Here is a 17,672-nt window from a genome sequence, read left to right on the forward strand (position 1 = left end):
TCGTCTTTCCCTCCTGAAAATTACATTTCTAGGACCGTTTGATTATTAGGCCTCTCCTCCTTTTTCTAGTCCCACTCAATATGCTGTGATTTGGAGACTTTTCACTCACTGATCCGTACCCTGTGTTCTGCGTTACCATATATAATAAGTGGGTAGCCTTGTTTCCTAGTCTGTTTATCCGGTTTTTTCATATGCGTTATATTGTACGACCTAGGAGTATGGGAATAGCTATTATGGACGCTATGATAATAATAAAATAGCTACAGGTGTTTTTCATGAAGCGTTTCGAAAATATCATCAGCAGATTCAATTAATGGAATTCAATTTGATGATGATATTTTCAAAACGCGTCATTAAAAATAGTGGTCACGAAAATACCTGTGGCTATTAGACTATTATCATGGAGTCCATAATAGCTATACCCATACTCCTATCTAGCATCAACATGGACGAACACTTCAACGCGATTTTACATCACAAATGCTTGTTATATTAAATCCCCCCCCCCCCCCCCTTCTACTCCTTCTGTTTATTACAGTTTTATGTGCACCTGAAGAAGAGATTATAATATCCTGAAATGGGACGTGAATTGAATAAATCATAACTAGAAATTCTATTAATGACTCTGCAAATGGGATGGCATACAAACCAGTCTTGTGAGACGCCGTCGGCTCAACAGTGTGGAAATGATAACAATAGGACAAATAGGTGATATCGAAAGTATACAAACAAGTGGAGTACAGTTTTTTTATCTAGAGGTAATTGTTACGGAAATGGTGAAAAATCTAAACTGGCATGAAGACGGACGCTTGAAGATGGACATCGTCTATCCCACGAGATCCAGCTTACAAGGGACGCTCAATAAGTAATGCAGCACGTCATTTTCTGGAAGCAGATTGTTTTGTTCAGGATTCCAATATACCGTAGTATTTCCTACTCTTTTAACTACAGAACCCTATTTTTCAAAAAAATCTCCATTCAATGCGATGGCCTTACGCCATCTTACTGGGATCCCCTGTATGCCCACATGATACCACTCTACTCGTCGACGTCGGAGCCATCGTCTTTCTACATCAATAAACTCCACGCCATCCGCCAATTGCTTGGATGCCGGAAGGTGCGAGATCCGGTCTGCAGAGTGGATGAGGAACAACAGACCAACGAACCCAGATTTCATAGTCTGAGACGATTTTCGACAAAAAATGTCGCGATCAGACTCGTAACACGCAAGCAAATCCCAACGAAGGTCCTTCGTTGCTCTTTATGGTCTTCTGTTAGGTGTCGAGGAACCCAACGGACACACACTTTAGTGTATACCAATCGATGTACGATTGTACCAGCACTATCAACAAAGATGGCTAGTTGTGTTGTGTTTGGTTGTGACCCGCCGACCACCTTTAATGAGAGTGTCCGCACTTTCCACCATTGCAGAAGTTACAGCTGTGTGTGGCCAACCGGCACGAAGGAGAACGAGCAGGCTTCCACGACAGTGTTGCTATGATGACAGATGACTCGTCCAACGACTCGGCGTGATTTTGTTCACCGACAGGTTTCCGTAGACGTTCTGCAAGCATCTGTGAATATCTGCGATGCTCTGGTATTCCGCCAAAACAAACTCAAAGACAGTTGTCTGCTCGGAACGCAACTTCGTAAGAAGCGCCATTTTAAACTCTACATACAGCGCTGCCACCTGTCGGAACTTCTTGAAACTTTAGTGGTTTGAAGCGGGAATATTCCACGATGTTCCACAACAACTTCCGCATTTTTTCAACCTAAATTGGCGGAGAAGAAAAGGGTGTTACATAAGATTCAAGAGTCACTGTGAGGAGTTTAGGAATATACTGCAGCTCTCTATACTATCTCCCTTAAAGACAAGACAAGACAAGGTTAGACTAACTAAAGTGCAGTCAGATTAGATTAGATTAGTATTTGTTCCACAGATCATGAATACGACACTTCGTAATGATGTGGAACGTGTCAGGTTACTAAAAGTTGTCTCTACAAGTTATTACATTACACAATATATTACATGACACTTAATATTTTTAATTTTTTGTGGGGGTTGGGGAAATTACCCACTTACTACACTCCTGGAAATTGAAATAAGAACACCGTGAATTCATTGTCCCAGGAAGGGGAAACTTTATTGACACATTCCTGGGGTCAGATACATCACATGATCACACTGACAGAACCACAGGCACATAGACACAGGCAACAGAGCATGCACAATGTCGGCACTGTGGAACTGCTTGCCATGTCATTTCCACCTGGCGCCTCAGTTGGACCAGCGTTCGTGCTGGACGTGCAGACCGCGTGAGACGACGCTTCATCCAGTCCCAAACATGCTCAATGGGGGACAGATCCGGAGATCTTGCTGGTCAGGGTCGTTGACTTACACCTTCTAGAGCACGTTGGGTTGCACGGGATACATGCGGACGTGCATTGTCCTGTTGGAACAGCAAGTTCCCTTGCCGGTCTAGGAATGGTAGAACGATGGGTTCGATGACGGTTTGGATGTACCGTGCACTATTCAGTGTCCCCTCGACGATCACCAGAGGTGTACGGCCAGAGTAGGAGATCGCTCCCCACACCATGATGCCGGGTGTTGGCCCTGTGTGCCTCGGTCGTATGCAGTCCTGATTGTGGCGCTCACCTGCACTGCGCCAAACACGCATACGACCATCATTGGCACCAAGGCAGAAGCGACTCTCATCGCTGAAGACGACACGTCTCCATTCGTCCCTCCATTCACGCCTGTCGCGACACCACTGGAGGCGAGCGGCACGATGTTGGGGCGTGAACGGAAGACGGCCTAACGGTGTGTGGGACCGTAGCCCAGCTTCATGGAGACGGTTGCGAATGGTCCTCGCCGATACCCCAGGAGCAACAGTGTCCCTAATTTGCTGGGAAGTGGCGGTGCGGTCCCCTACGGCACTGCGTAGGATCCTACGGTCTTGGCGTGCATCTGTGCGTCGCTGCGGTCCGGTCCCAGGTCGACGGGCACGTGCGCCTTCCGCCGACCACTGGCGACAACATCGATGTACTGTGGAGACCTCACGCCCCACGTGTTGAGCAATTCGGCGGTACGTCCACCCGGCCTCCCGCATGCCCACTATACGCCCTCGCTCAAAGTCCGTCAACTGCACATACGGTTCACGTCCACGTTGTCGCGGCATGCTACCAGTGTTAAAGACTGCGATGGAGCTCCGTATGCCACGGCAAACTGGCTGACACTGACGGCGGCAGTGCACAAATGCTGCGCAGCTAGCGCCATTCGACGGCCAACACCGCGGTTCCTGGTGTGTCCGCTGTGCTGTGCGTGTGATCATTGCTTGTACAGCCCTCTCGCAGTGTCCGGAGCAAGTATGGTGGGTCTGTCACACCGGTGTCAATGTGTTCTTTTTTCCATTTCCAGGAGTGTATATCCAAAAATTCATCTAATGAGTAGAAGGAGTTGCCATTAAGAAATTCTTTTGAGTTCCTTTTAAATGATATATGGCTATCTGTCAGACTTTTGATGCTATTAGGTAAGTGACCAAAGACTTTTGTGGCAGCATAATTTACCCCCTTCTGAGCCAAAGTTAGATTTAACCTTGAGTAGTGAAGATCATCCTTTCTCCTAGTGTTGTAGCCATGTACACTGCTATTTCTTTTGAATTCGTTCAGGTTGTTAATAGCAAATTTCGTAAGTGAATATATATAGTGAGGATACAGTGGAGATCTCTAGCTCTTTAAGTAAGTGTCTGCAGGATGATTTTGGATGAGCTCCAGCAACTATTCTGATTACACGCTTTTGTGCAATGAACACTCTTTTACTCAATGATGAGTTACCACAGAATATGATGCCATACGAAAGCAGAGAATGAAAATAGACATGGTAAGCTAATTTACTGAGATGTATATCACCAAAATTTGCAATGACCCTAATAGCATAAGTAGCTGAAGTCAAACGTTTCAGCAGATCCTAGGTGTGTTTTTTTCCAGTTCAACCCTTCATCAATGCATACACCTAGAAATTTTGAATATTCTACCTTACCTACCGATTTCTGATCGAAGTCTATATATATTAATGGTGTCATTCCATTTACTGTGTGGAACTGTGTATACTGTGTTTTGTCAAAGTTTAATGAGAGCCCATTTGCAGAGAACCACTTGATGATTTTCTGAAAAACATCGTTTACAATTTCGCCAGTTAATTCTTGTCTCTTGGGTGTGATAGCTATACTTGTATTATCGGCAAAAAGTACCAGCTTTGCATCTTCGTGAATATAGAATGGCAAGTCATTAATATATATTAAGAACATCAGAAGACCCAAGACCGAACCTTGCGGCGCCCCATTCTTGATTGTTCACCAGCATGAGAAATCACTAGTTTTTTGGATATTATGTGAACTGCTTATTTCACTTTTCTGCACTCTTCCAGTTAGGTATGATTTAAACCATTTGAGCACTGTCCCATTCATACCACAGTACTTTAGCTTATATAGAAGAATTCCATGACTTACACAATCAAAAGCCTTTGATAGATCACAAAAAATCCCAACAGGTGACTTCCGGTTACTCAGAGCATTTAATATTTCATTATTGAAAGTATATATAGCATTTTCAGTTGAAAAACGCTTCTGGAAATCAAACTGACATTTTGTTAAAACTTTATTTTTACGAAGGTGTGAAGCTACTTTACAATACATTACTTTTTCAAGAATTTTGGATAATGCACTCAGAAGAGAGATTAGGAGGTAGTTATTAGCATCAGATGTATCCCCTTTTTTATGCAGTGGTTTAACAATGGCATACTTCAGTCTATCTGGGAAAATATCCTGCTTTATAGAGCTATTACATATGTGGCTAAGAATCCCATTTATTTCTTGGGAACAAGCTTTTATTATCCTGCTGGAAATGTCATCAATTCCATGTGAGCTTTTATTCTTGAGAGAGTTTATTATCTTCCTAATTTCAGAAGAAAGGGTAGGTGGAATTTCAACTGTATCAAATGGTGTGGGTAACGCCTCTTCCATTAACTGCCTTGCTTCTTCTAATGAACATTTAGACCCTATTTTCTCTAAGAGTCACTGAAGCAGTCATTCTTTCCGTGGTCTGAGAAAGAAACCCTAATATGTGGTGAGTTGAGAAGTACCATCAGACATTCACCTCATAGTGGTTTGTGGAGTAAGGATACTGAGATGGATGTATGTCACAGTTACGTGTCATTTCCCCACCCAGTTTATTCTTCAAATTTCGTCCCATATGACTTTCTATTTCAACCTAAACGTCTGAAAGGAACATTCGTTGAATGATGAATTTTCATGCTGTAAACAACCATTATGCAAAGTTGGAAAAAAATTTCCTATCTGACGGTTAGGAAAATTGGAATGTTACTGGAGCACCTACATTAACCATAAAGAAACGCATACCCAGATGCACATTTCTATGTTTACAAAACAATTATTCACTGGGTTTTTATCATATTCATAGCGCATATTCTCATAAGGCATCCTGTAGGAATGAAACTTTTTCTTTCCTGGAGGCAGAAATAACAAACTATGTTCTCCACAGTTACTACAACTTCTCCACAGTTACTACAACTTTTTGGAAGAGAACATGAGCTTAAGCAAAAGTTTTTGCTGTGGTTGTGTGATTCATACCTATGTAAACCTGTCACAAATATCAGTTGGCTTGTTCGTAATAGAAAATACTTACAAGAAGCTTAGGATCATCCATGTCAAAGTTGAACGTGAGATTTCCCTGGTACACTATGTCGCCATTGTTGAGCTGCACAAGATGAACGTTACAGTCCAGTAAATCTTTATATTCTGGATCGTCACAGTCTTCCAGAGACTCCAAATCCATAGCATACGGGCCCTGAAAAGAAACATTCAAGATAACTGAGATCAGATAGATAGTGGAATCCATCAAAATGAGTGTGACTAAAGCAGGGATGGGAAAAACTGTTCTTATTAGAGATTGGATCAGAACTTGTCACGGACTGGAATGAACTAGTTCTTTTTCATGACTCACCACTCACCATTCACTCACAAAAATAAGTAAAAGGAAGGCACATTTCCTTTTTAGTTCAGGTCACTAAACCATCATTTTTATCTGATTTGGTCCTATTTTGAAAGAACATATAAAGAGGAGCAATAATTTTGTGTTATGTCCTTAGTAATTTCAGATACAAAAGTGTTAAATTTCATCTACTGCAAAAGCTATAAATATTACAACCGAATCCTAAATATTTTTTAGCAAGTGAAAAAATTTTGAGAATGAAGACTGATTCTTGTTATATTTTGATTTTTACTAGAAAACCAATATAAGAATTGAAGAATATCTGCAGTCATCATTTGCAGTCAGTATACCTTATATGTTCCCATAAAAGAAAAATTATTCGGTGTTATCATTTATTAATAAAATTTGGCACATTTTAGTCGATGTGAGTCTGTTTCTCTTCTCAGTGCATATTTGTCTCGATTTTGAAAATATTCGTTTGCAGGTAACTGATGTTGCTATGATACATAATGCTTTTAGAACCAATTGATACAGTGCTAGCCATAGCAATTTTTTTGTTTCCCACCAGTATAAGGGATCGCTGCTTCTAGGCAAATATTCCTTCACTAAATATTGGTCCAATTCGACAATTGCTGCATTTTCCGGGTTCTGACTTGCTGAAAGTTGATTAATAGTTTCATTGAATTCCTAATAGTTTGAACAAGTCTCATGTGTAACGATGGTAACTGGTTGCGACGCGAGCTCTGTTTTTTCTTATTGAACATCCAACGCTTTCATTTTTACAACAGCCTTCATGTAGCAGTCCTGAAATGTTTTGTCTTCTGAAAATCCTTGCCTTTGAATAGGGGGTCCAGTAATGTTGCCTGACTAATCATTTCGTTGTTGGAGACACCAAACCACTCTGATAACCCTTTAAGCAAATTATCAAGAAGTGACTGTTTCTTGAGGATATTCTTTATTTTCTTTAAACGGTTTTAGTTGCCATTCCATTAATCCTGGTAAGATTTTCATTACTGAAAGTCATACTTTTCTGTGAGGGCACCTCTTCGGTTAAGTCATCAAAAACTTTCAAAATCTGTAAAGCCTGTTGCATTATGTCCCATTATGCATCTTTTATGTTTAAGGTGATCGATTTTCCTCTAAAAGTTGAGGTAAGGAGTTACGGGATCTTTATATAAAGTAAATCTTTTTCAACATTTCGTAAGAAGTTCCATCTCGTTGAGACATCTTGCTTTGATTTCAGTTGGTCTGTTTTTTAAATTTTCTTGCATTTCAGCTTGTTTTCATAAAGCAAGGGGTTTCTCATTAAGAAACACAAAAACTCATTTGAACTCATCAACTGTTTTCTGTATGGACTTCTGAACTGCGTGTTGTCCTGTGGGGTTTAAAGAATGTGTAAAGCATGGGATGCGTCGAGGTTTTAAAAGCCTGGCAGTTAATTTCGTATTTCACGCATTTTCTATTATTATGGAAGTGATTTTAAAATTTATATTGTGTTTGGGATAACAGATTTTCCCCAGTTTTAGACGTTTTCTGCAATCTGTATGTCTTCCAATTGTGAGCACTCAAAAAGGTGTGACTTTAGTTCACTCTTCTCAAACTAATGTTGCTTACACACGTCCACGTACCAGACGTACGGCAGGCTGCCTTTTAGATGACCGAATCTTTTTTAATTTTTACTGCAAATCGTTTTTAAAAGCTGTACATGTAATGGCATGCATTTAAGTAATGTTAACAACTTTATAATGTTCAAAAAATTGCTTATTGGTTGTTGTAAATGGAAAGCAGTTGAGAGTGAGGGCACCACAAACAGATAAATCAGGACTTTGTCCAGAATCTGACGAGACTGATGGGCTGTATAGTGCTTGAGAATCAGTTTGCTTTTTTGGGAGGATATATTCACCCGTGGTGGAAACAGACAGTTAACGAGAAATGATTTCTCGAATTTCTGCATCGACTGATGACTATCTTGATGGGCTTCCTGACTCACATTATTCCATATGTACTGTGGGATGCTTCGATTTTAGATGTCTCTTCAGGTTTGACATGAGCCATAAGCCATGACAATTATCTGCTGACAGTAGCGGAATTTTTTCTTCCATTTTCGTAAAATGGTACCGAACATCCCTCTTAATTCTTCTATGTAAAGGCAATGTGGGTAACATATTGTTGTCCAGCATTGGAAGTACACTGCTAAGACTAAAACATTTCTTATTAACACAGCCATCTGACATTGTAAAAGCTCAAAGTGAGAACAAACATAATGCAGCACATTCTGTAATCAGTAGTTAAGAAGTAGGATGTAGGAAGTTGTGATCTGTGGTACCTAGAGCGACAATAGTGAAGTCTGTATTATATACGAAAATGTCTAAAACAGAGTGATTGAGAAATTCGCGAAGACAAGCCTGACAGTATCCAAGGATTTCACTGCTGAAAGATAAAAAGTTTGAATAATGTGATATCCAAATTTGGGCTACATAGTGTGTGAACAAGAAATGTCAGGATAATGGTGCGGATAAAGGCTTAAAATAAAAGCCGTGCAAATGAACTCTGAAGTGTGTGCTTTAGGATCTATGAACTTTTCTACTCAAGCAGCCACAATTTCTAGCAGCTTGTTTGTATTATAACTGTAGAACATAGTTGGCCGTCACTTTCAACTCATTTCGACGAACTCCGCCATATATTTCAGAATATCGACATCAATGGCTTTCTTCTAACGAACTTGCACACCAGACTCAAGCCAAGCGAGCTCTCCAGTTCCCTTAATATATAGACTCCACTGTCCTATGACTTCGCAGAAGTAACAGATGAGGAGGTGGAATAGTGGCATACGAACACTTTGACTTATTACCGACCATACTACTCACATCCAATACTAATGAAGACAAACAAGACAAATATAAGTTCGTAAATGTCAAATAACAAAACTCTACCAGCTGGTGAGCAAGATGTATGAGACTGGCGAAATTCCCTCAGACTTCAAGAAGAATATAGTAATTCCAATCTCAAAGAAAGCAGATGTTGACAAATGTGAAAATTACCGAACTATCAATTTAATAAGTCACAGCTACAAAATACAAAAGCGAATTCTTTACAGACGAATGGAAAAACTGGTAGAAGCTGACCTCAGGGAAGATCAGTTTGGATTCCGTAAAAATGTTGGAGCACGTGAGGCAATATTGACCCCACGACTTATCTTAGAAGAAAGATTAAGAAAAGGCAAACCTACGTTTCTAGCATTTGTAGACTTAGAGAACGCTTTTGACAATGTTGACTCGAATACTCTCTTTCAAGGTGGCAGGGTAAAATACAGGGAGCGAAAGGCTATTTACAATTTGTACAGAAACCAGATGGCAGTTATAAGAGTCGAGGGACATGAAAGGGAAGCAGTGGTTGGGAAGGGAGTGAGACAGGGTTGTAGCCTCTCCCCGATGGTAATCAATCTGCATCTTGAGCAAGCAGTAAAGGAAACAAAAGAAAAGTTTGGAGTGGGTATTAAAATCCATAGAGAAGAAATAAAAACTTTGAGGTTTGCAGAGGACATTGTAACTCTGTCAGAGACAGCAAACAACTTAGAAGAGCAGTTGAACGGAATGGACACTGTCTTGAAAGGAGGATGTAATATGAACATCAACAAAAGCAAAACGAGGATAATAGAATGTAGACTTTAGCGATAAACCTCCTTGAACCGTAATCAAACATAAACTTACTGATTATTTCGGAGAGATAAAGGGCGGTAGTTGCGAAAAATTCTTTGTTGAGTTGACAACGCTGTCGAAAAATCCTTCAGCTCTCCATTTATTGTACAGGACGTCGTTGCAGTCCAAATACTCATGCTTATTGTTGATCCACTACCACTCATCATAACTACTGCTCTCTAGACCTTGAAGCTCTTTCCTGGACAACACAGTAGAAACACTCGTTCCCATCAGAACACAAGCATTAGAGATCCGATTGCTAGGAAGAGTGGCTAGATGCATTGTCTGAGGGAAGAGTGAATATAGACATCAGAAAAGAACTGAGAGAGAAAAACTTAAATGAGCAAACTAAAGAATACATAAACAAGTGGAAGGATTACGTCAAAAGACAGGAAGACAACTGAATACCAAAATTGGTGGTACTATTGCCCAGTGGGCAGAAGATATTTAGGAAGCCAGAGGAAAATCAACAATTTCAGCCAAGACGGCGTAACAGTCAAATGCCTACTACATGCAGAGAGGAGAGGAAGAAGAGGAATCATATTAAAAATATTGTGATTTTTTAAGTAACTGTGATTTTAATAAGTTTTGTAATTACATATAAAACTCTGGTCTTATGTAAGAGGACTCCTGGAGGCATTAATCTGTTCAGGTTAAATGAATAAATAAAAATTAAACATAATATACAGGTTGTCTAAGGATGAATGGTCACTATTCAGGGACATGATAGGGTAGATCATTTAAAGCAAAAAAACTTCGTATGGACGTATGCACTCTTCTGAATGGTTTCTGAGATAGAATATATTTAATGTGCATTGCTGCTTATTTTCTTTATCATTCATAACATTGTCATTGTTTATAATGTACCATAGTAGTGTAGACAAATTCGAGACGAATAATTTGATATAGGACACTACCTCAACTAGCTTACCTACACCTCAATGCATGCGCGTTGTGCATTCTCTTTTTTCAAGCAACCTAAAAGTCCTTGAGGAAAAGTAAATAAGACCCTTTTAAGGGAAATTTAATGTAGTTTTCTTTTGTACTGCGACAAGTTTTCGCTAGTGGTAGCGGATTTCGTGTTATTCAAGAAAAAATATACGAAAGTAACTTTAAACATGTTTCGTCCCAGAAACCATTTAGAACAGGACATAAATCCATATTTGATTTTTTGCTTCAAACGATCGTGCCTGTCATATCTCTGAACGTTGACCATACCTCCTGAGACAACCTGTATACATGGACAATGATGTATGTTAAAATAACCATTATATTTAGTATCCTATCCGCCCAAAATAATTAAAAGGTGCATGAAGGCTATCGACACAGCAAAAAAAGCGACTACAAATGCAACGTACATAGGAGAAGACATAACAGTATACCTTACGAGGACACTCACAACAAGAAAGCACAAGAGCAACAACACAAGAAGATGCCGATTAGAACAGATCAAAGAAGAATACAAAGAATTAAGAGCTGAACTGAGATGGAGACGTGCTCAGTAAAGAAAGCGAGTTGCAAGCTGTTTTACCTTGCCAAGAGCGCATTTTGAAATCAAATGAGCTGCCATTCATTTTTTCCTGAATCATCGTTTATCCACTATTTAGAAAGCTCTGGCTTTTTGAAACTATTCAGGAGCGGAGTGCCCATCTATAGACTGAAGACAATCTGTATATGTATGCACCATCAAAAACGTAGCAAGCAGCAGTCTTACTTCTTTTCCGTAAGCTAAAAAGTGATAAGCGAACGTGTGAGCTTGTAGCACAGAAAGCAGTCTCTAAATATTATATATTAGTTATCATTATAACATCGCTCTTTTTGGGTATTACACCACTTCATATGTTTTTCATTACTATTTTGACTTAAATAACTATAAGGACCACTTCCACTTTGTTTCCAACATGAAGTATTTATCTCCAATATGCTTCTTCTCAAGATGGACATTTGACAAAATTTTCGTATTTTTCGGGTGTTACAATCTGGAGGCTGAGCTGTGTGTTTGTGTGTGTGTGTGTGTGTGTGTGTGTTTGTCTCACAAATTGCGAAATTTTGATGAGACGCTAGATTCAGATTCTTTATTCACCATTTAATAGGCAATTTACATGGATGTTATATAACATTTTCTTTGAATAGTACCTTAAAGTTAAATGAGCATTGCAAATAGTGCCCATAGATGATAACATACACAATAACATAAGATAAATACATTCAGTGACATCACAATGAAATCCTTATAATTAATGTCAATTGATTTTATGTTCAAAATTCTGTTATATTGTAAAAAGGATTGATTAGTAACCAGTTTAATAGCTTGCTCCTGATGCTGCTTAAGTGAGCCGACCAAGAAGAAAATGGAAGTTTATTAAATATTTGTAGACTATTGATTAGATGGGAATTCCCTGTTATTGTCAGCCTGTGCCTAGGTATGTCTAATTTTGTTTTGCCTCTGGTATTATGGTGGTGTATGTTTTCCCTCATTTCAAAATCTGCTATATTGTTTTTTGCATACAATGCTGAGGCATATATATAATGTAAATAACTGTTAATATTTTCAGCTGAATGAACAGTGGCCGGCAGTGCTCTGATCTACCAGAATTTGTCATTGCCCGTATCACTTTCTTCTGAATTTTTAGAACTTCAGTGATGTGGAGAGAAGTGTCCTCATATCAGGAGTCCACACTCTATATGTGACTGAAAGAGTCCAAAATAAATAACTCTTAAATATTCCTTTGTCACCAGGTTTCTCAGTTTCCACATTAAATACGTAACCTGAGACAATTTTGTGCAGGTGTGGTTGATGTGTGTTTCCTACATTAACTTAGAGTCTACATGAATTCCTAGAATTTTAATTGCTTTCACCTCAACCTCTTTTGACAATCCTAGTATAATCTGTTTGTTTTTATCAGGATTACAAAGCAGTGTATTTGATGAGAACCAATTTAGTGCTGCTTCCAGACCATCTTGCATCATATCTTGCAGAACTGATATGTTCTCATGCTGAGCAAGCGAAGTTGTGTCATCAGCATAACAAATTACAGTACTGGGGATACAATAGGGTAAATCATTGACTGCAATTATAAAAAAGAAGAGTCCAAGGACAGAACCCTGTGGAACTCCTGTCTTAACTTCTAGCAGTTGTGGGTCTTTGTTTCTGACAGTGGTAAACTGCTTCCTATTGTTTAGGTATGATTCAATTAGTGCCAATGCAGAGTCTTGTACACCATAGAATTTGAGTTTAGCAATTAAGATATCATGAGAAATGCACTCAAATGCCTTACTTAAATCACATAAAAGAAGTGAGGCTTTATTTTCATTCTCGAAGGCTATTATTACTTCATTCACAATTGACAGAACAGCAGTGGTGGTATTTCTTCCCTTGCAGAAGTCAAATTGACTATTAGTGAGTAAGTTATGCGACTGAAAGTAGTAGTTTAGTTGGTTATAAATAAGAGATTCAAATATTTTCGAAAAAATGGGAACTATTGAAACTGGTCAGTAATTTTTGAGACCATGTTTGTCCCCTTTTTTATACAGTGGGATAACTTTTGATATTTTTAGAGTTGTAGGATAGACTCTAAACTCTAGACGGCTATTAAACAGAAAGGCCAATGGTTCACTAATTATATGCACAGTTTTTTTAATTATGTAATTGGACAACCAAGAGTAGTCCATGCTCTTGGAGTTTGAGAACTTTGCCACTACCTTTGTAATCTCAGTGGGTGCGATTGTCCTACATTTAAAGGTATTGTTTGCAGGTTGTTGTTGCTTAAGTATCACTTGCAATAGTGTTCGTTCTTTCAATTTTGTTCCTAATATCACTTACAGAGTTCATGAAAAAACGATTAACTTTATGCAGGTCAAGAGCTATGCTATGTTCATCATTCCTGCAATACTCTTGTGCAACAACATTCCATGCAGCTTTGCACTTATTAGGAGCCCCTTCAATGTACCTTTCGTAAGCAGTTCTTTTTGCCATTCTAAGCTTAGTTCTGTAGGTTCTCTTACATTCAAGATGTGCTTTGTACAATTCATCTTCCTGATCTGAATTTTTATACATGTGGTACAACAATAACATATTTTCCCTCACATTGGTAAGTTCATCTGTGTACCACTTAACGTTCTTCTTTATGGGTTGGCTTTTATAATTGATCTTTATAAGAGGAGAATAAGAATACCACAAATCTAAATAAATTTTAATGAAGTTCCCCTAAAGCAGTTTCAGTTTTATTTATTCCCACTTGACATATATATACAGTCCCACATAATATCTCCCAGTTTCTGAATGAACTGGTTTACTACTTCTTCCTTCTGCCCTCTAACCCACGTTACCTTTTCCTTAGCATTGGTACCTGTGTTGGAGGGGAGTCCATCAGTTTTGTATTGGTTGAGTGTGAAGAGTATTGGATCATGGTCTGCAGATCCCCCACCTACAATACTGACAGTGTACAAATCCCTATCAAAGTTAACAATGATGTTGTCTATACATGCTCCATCACATGTGAAATTTCTATTGCTACAATATAGATTCAACATTCTGAGGAGGTTGAAAACATACTTTGAGTCTTGCTCACAATCATTTCTCATTTCTATATTGAAGCCCCCACAGATAGCAATTTTTGATTTAGATTTTACCAACTTTTCCATTATTAATAGAAATTACTCAAAGAAAGCACACATCTCACCACTTGTAGAGACTTACAATAATTAGATTATGATTCACAAGATTTACACAGGTGAATTCCCCATCCATTTCGGAACAATACGGGCTAATATCAATTTTTCTGAATATTGTCCCCTCTTCAACAAAAATGCCTGCCCCCCCCCCCCCCTTCCCATTTCTTTCGCTTCACGACATATTACATCTGCAGCAACATATCCCTGAGGAATAAAGCAATCTACCTCACTACTCCTCAGCCGGTGCTCTGGTATACAAACAACATTTACCTTCTTATCAATGCAGAAATGCTCCAGTTCCAACAATTTATTCCTAATGCTACATAAATTCACTTGCATCACAGTTATGTTTTCTTAATATGAGAAAGTTTTTAGTTATATTCTGTGTCATGTCCTGTTCTTTGTCCTGGTGTGGCTCCAAAAAACCTTGAGAAGCTCCTACAATTCGATTACTTTCACGATTTTTATTTAGAGAAGATATTTTTGATTTGTCACCCCCTACAGACAGTATCAGTTTCCCTTATTTTTAATTATTTTACGAATATCAACGAGCACTTTACTATCAGTCATTGAACCAAGTCTATTTAAAAGAACACCATCACTGCCCTTGACATTGGTCACATAGGAATTTGTTTGGGTCAACGGAAATTGCACCAAGTTCATCACACTGTCCCCTAATGCCACTGTTTAAATTGTTTATGTGAGTATTACTCACCGATCTTCTTTGTAAAATTCCACTGATTACCAGTCTTGAGTCTGCATAAACAATTTTGGCACAGCGAATTACGTTTTGTGTTTCATTTATTATTTCTTCCTGCCTGTTGCTTCGTAATGAATTTGTTCCTGCATGTATTACAACAGCTTTGAAATTTGTCTTCGTACCACTATTATTTCTGGAGGTAGAATCACGTTTTCTGATATTTTTAAAATGTTTTGTGAGTTGATGAGGTTGAATGCCAAGGCGAACATCGATATCACAGTTTGTAACAGCCACATTTTTCAGTATGGAGTCGCCAATAACGAGAAATTCATTTTCGTCAACCTGTTTCGATGAGATACCGGTATTTACCGCTATTTTAAAGTTTCTTCTTTTTTTGTTGTTGTTGTGGTCTTCAGTCCTGAGACTTGTTTGATGTAGCTCTCCATGCTACTCCACCCCGTGCAAGCTTCTTCATCTCCCAGTACCTACCGCAACCTACATCCTCCTGAATCTGCTTAGTGTATTCACCTCTTGGTCTCCCTCTACGATTTTTACCCTCCACGCTGCCCTCCAATACTAAATTGGTGATCCCTTGATGCCTCAGAACATGTCCTACCAACCGATCCCTTCTTCTAGTCAAGTTGTGCCACAAACTTCTCTTCTCCCCAATCCTATTCAACACCTCCTCATTAGTTATGTGATCTACCCATCTAATCTTCGGCATTCTTCTGTAGCACCACATTTCAAAAGCTTCTATTCTCTTCTTGTCCAAACTATTTATCCTCCATGTTTCACTTCCAAACGTGGCTACACTTCATACAAATACTTTAAAAAATGACTCGATGTTAACAAATTTCTCTTCCTTAGAAACGCTTTCCTTGCCATTGCCAGTCTACATTTTATATCCTCTCTACTTCGACGATCATCAGTTTTTTGCTCCTCAAATAGCAAAACTCCTTTACTACTTTAAGTGTCTCATTTCCTAAACTAATTCTCAGTGTCACCCATAATTCAGCAACATTCCATTATCCTCATTTTGCTTTTCTTGATGTTCATCTTATATCCTCCTTTCAAGACACTTTCCATTCTGTTAAACTGCTCTTCCAAGTCCTTTGCTGTCTCTGACAGAATTACAATGTCATTGGCGAACCTCAAAGTTTTAAATTCTTCTCCATGGATTTTAATACCTACTCCGAAGTTTTCTTTTGTTTCCTTCACTGCTTGCTCAAGATACAGATTGAATAACATCAGGGAGAGACTACAACCCTGTCTCACTCCCTTCCCAACCACTGCATTCCCTTTCATGTCTCTCGTCTCTTATAACTGCCATCTGCTTTCTGTACAAATTGTAAATAGCCTTTCACTTCCTGTATTTTACTACTACCACCTTCAGAATTTGTAAGAGAGTATTCCAGTCAACATTGTCAAAAGCTTTCTCTAAGTCTACAAATAATAGAAACGTAGGTTTGCCCTTCCTTAATCTAGCTTCTAAGATAAGTCGTAGGGTCAGTATTCCTGATGTGTTCCAACATTTCTACGGAATCCAAATTGATCTTCCCTGAGGTCGGCTTCTACGTGTTTTTCCATTTGTCTGCAAAGAAGTCGCATTAGTATTTTGCAGCTGTCAACACGTGCTTTCTTTGGGATTGGAATTATTATATTCTTCTTGAAGTCTGAGGGTATTTCGCCTTTCTCATACATCTTGCTCAGCAGATGGTAGTTTTGTCAGGACTAGCTCTCCCAAGGCCGTCAGTAGCTCTAATGAAATGTTGTTTACTCCGGGAGCCTTGTGTCGACTCAGGTCTTTCAGTGCTCTGTCAAACTCTTCACGCAGTATCGTATCTCCCATTTCATCTTCATCTACATCCTCTTCCATTTCCATAATATTGTCCTCAAGTACATCGTCCTTGTATAGACCCACTATGTACTTCTTCCACCTTTCTGCTTTCCCTTCTTTGCTTAGAACTGGGTTTCCATCTGAGCTCTTGATGTTCATGCAATTGGTTCTCTTATCTCCAAAGCTCTCTCTAATTTTTGTGTAGGCAGTATCTATCTTACCCCTAGTGATACTCGCTTCTACATCCGTACATTTGTCCTCTAGCCATCCCTGCTTAGCAATTTTGCACTTCCTGTCGATCTCATTTTTGAGACGTTTGTATTCCTTTTTGCCTGCTTCATTTACTGCATTTTTATATTTTCTCCTTTCATCAATTAAATTCAATATATCTTCTGTTACCCAAAGATTTCTACTAGCCCTCGTCTTTTTACCTACTTGATACTCTGCTGCCTTCACTACTTCATCCCTCATAGCAACCCATTCTTCTTCTACTGTATTTCTTTCCCCCATTCCTGTCAGTTGTTCCCTTATGCTCTCCCTGAAACTCTGTACAACCTCTGGTTTAGTCAGTTTATCCAGGTCCCATCTCCTTAAATTCCCACCTTTTTGCAGTTTCTTTAGTTTTAATCTACAGATCATAACCAATAGATTGTGGTCAGAGTCTACATCGGCTCCTGTAAATGTCTTACAATTTAAAACCTGGTTCCTAAATCTCTGTCTTACCATTATATAATCTATCTGATACCTTTTTGTG

At 38.9% G+C, this 17,672-nt stretch overlaps 1 protein-coding gene across 1 annotated transcript in view; it reads right to left on the reverse strand.

Moving 5' to 3' along the window:
- LOC126336153 (uncharacterized) overlaps positions 1–17,672 on the reverse strand; it is a 146,439-nt gene that overhangs the window by 102,054 nt on the left and 26,713 nt on the right. The window contains exon 2 of the mRNA XM_049999645.1: positions 5,704–5,865. Within this exon, the coding sequence (XP_049855602.1) occupies positions 5,704–5,865 (162 nt within the window). The remainder of the gene's footprint in view (positions 1–5,703; positions 5,866–17,672) is intronic.

The sequence above is a fragment of the Schistocerca gregaria genome, chromosome 2 (genome assembly GCF_023897955.1).
Source record: "Schistocerca gregaria isolate iqSchGreg1 chromosome 2, iqSchGreg1.2, whole genome shotgun sequence".
Lineage (NCBI taxonomy): Eukaryota > Metazoa > Arthropoda > Insecta > Orthoptera > Acrididae > Schistocerca > Schistocerca gregaria.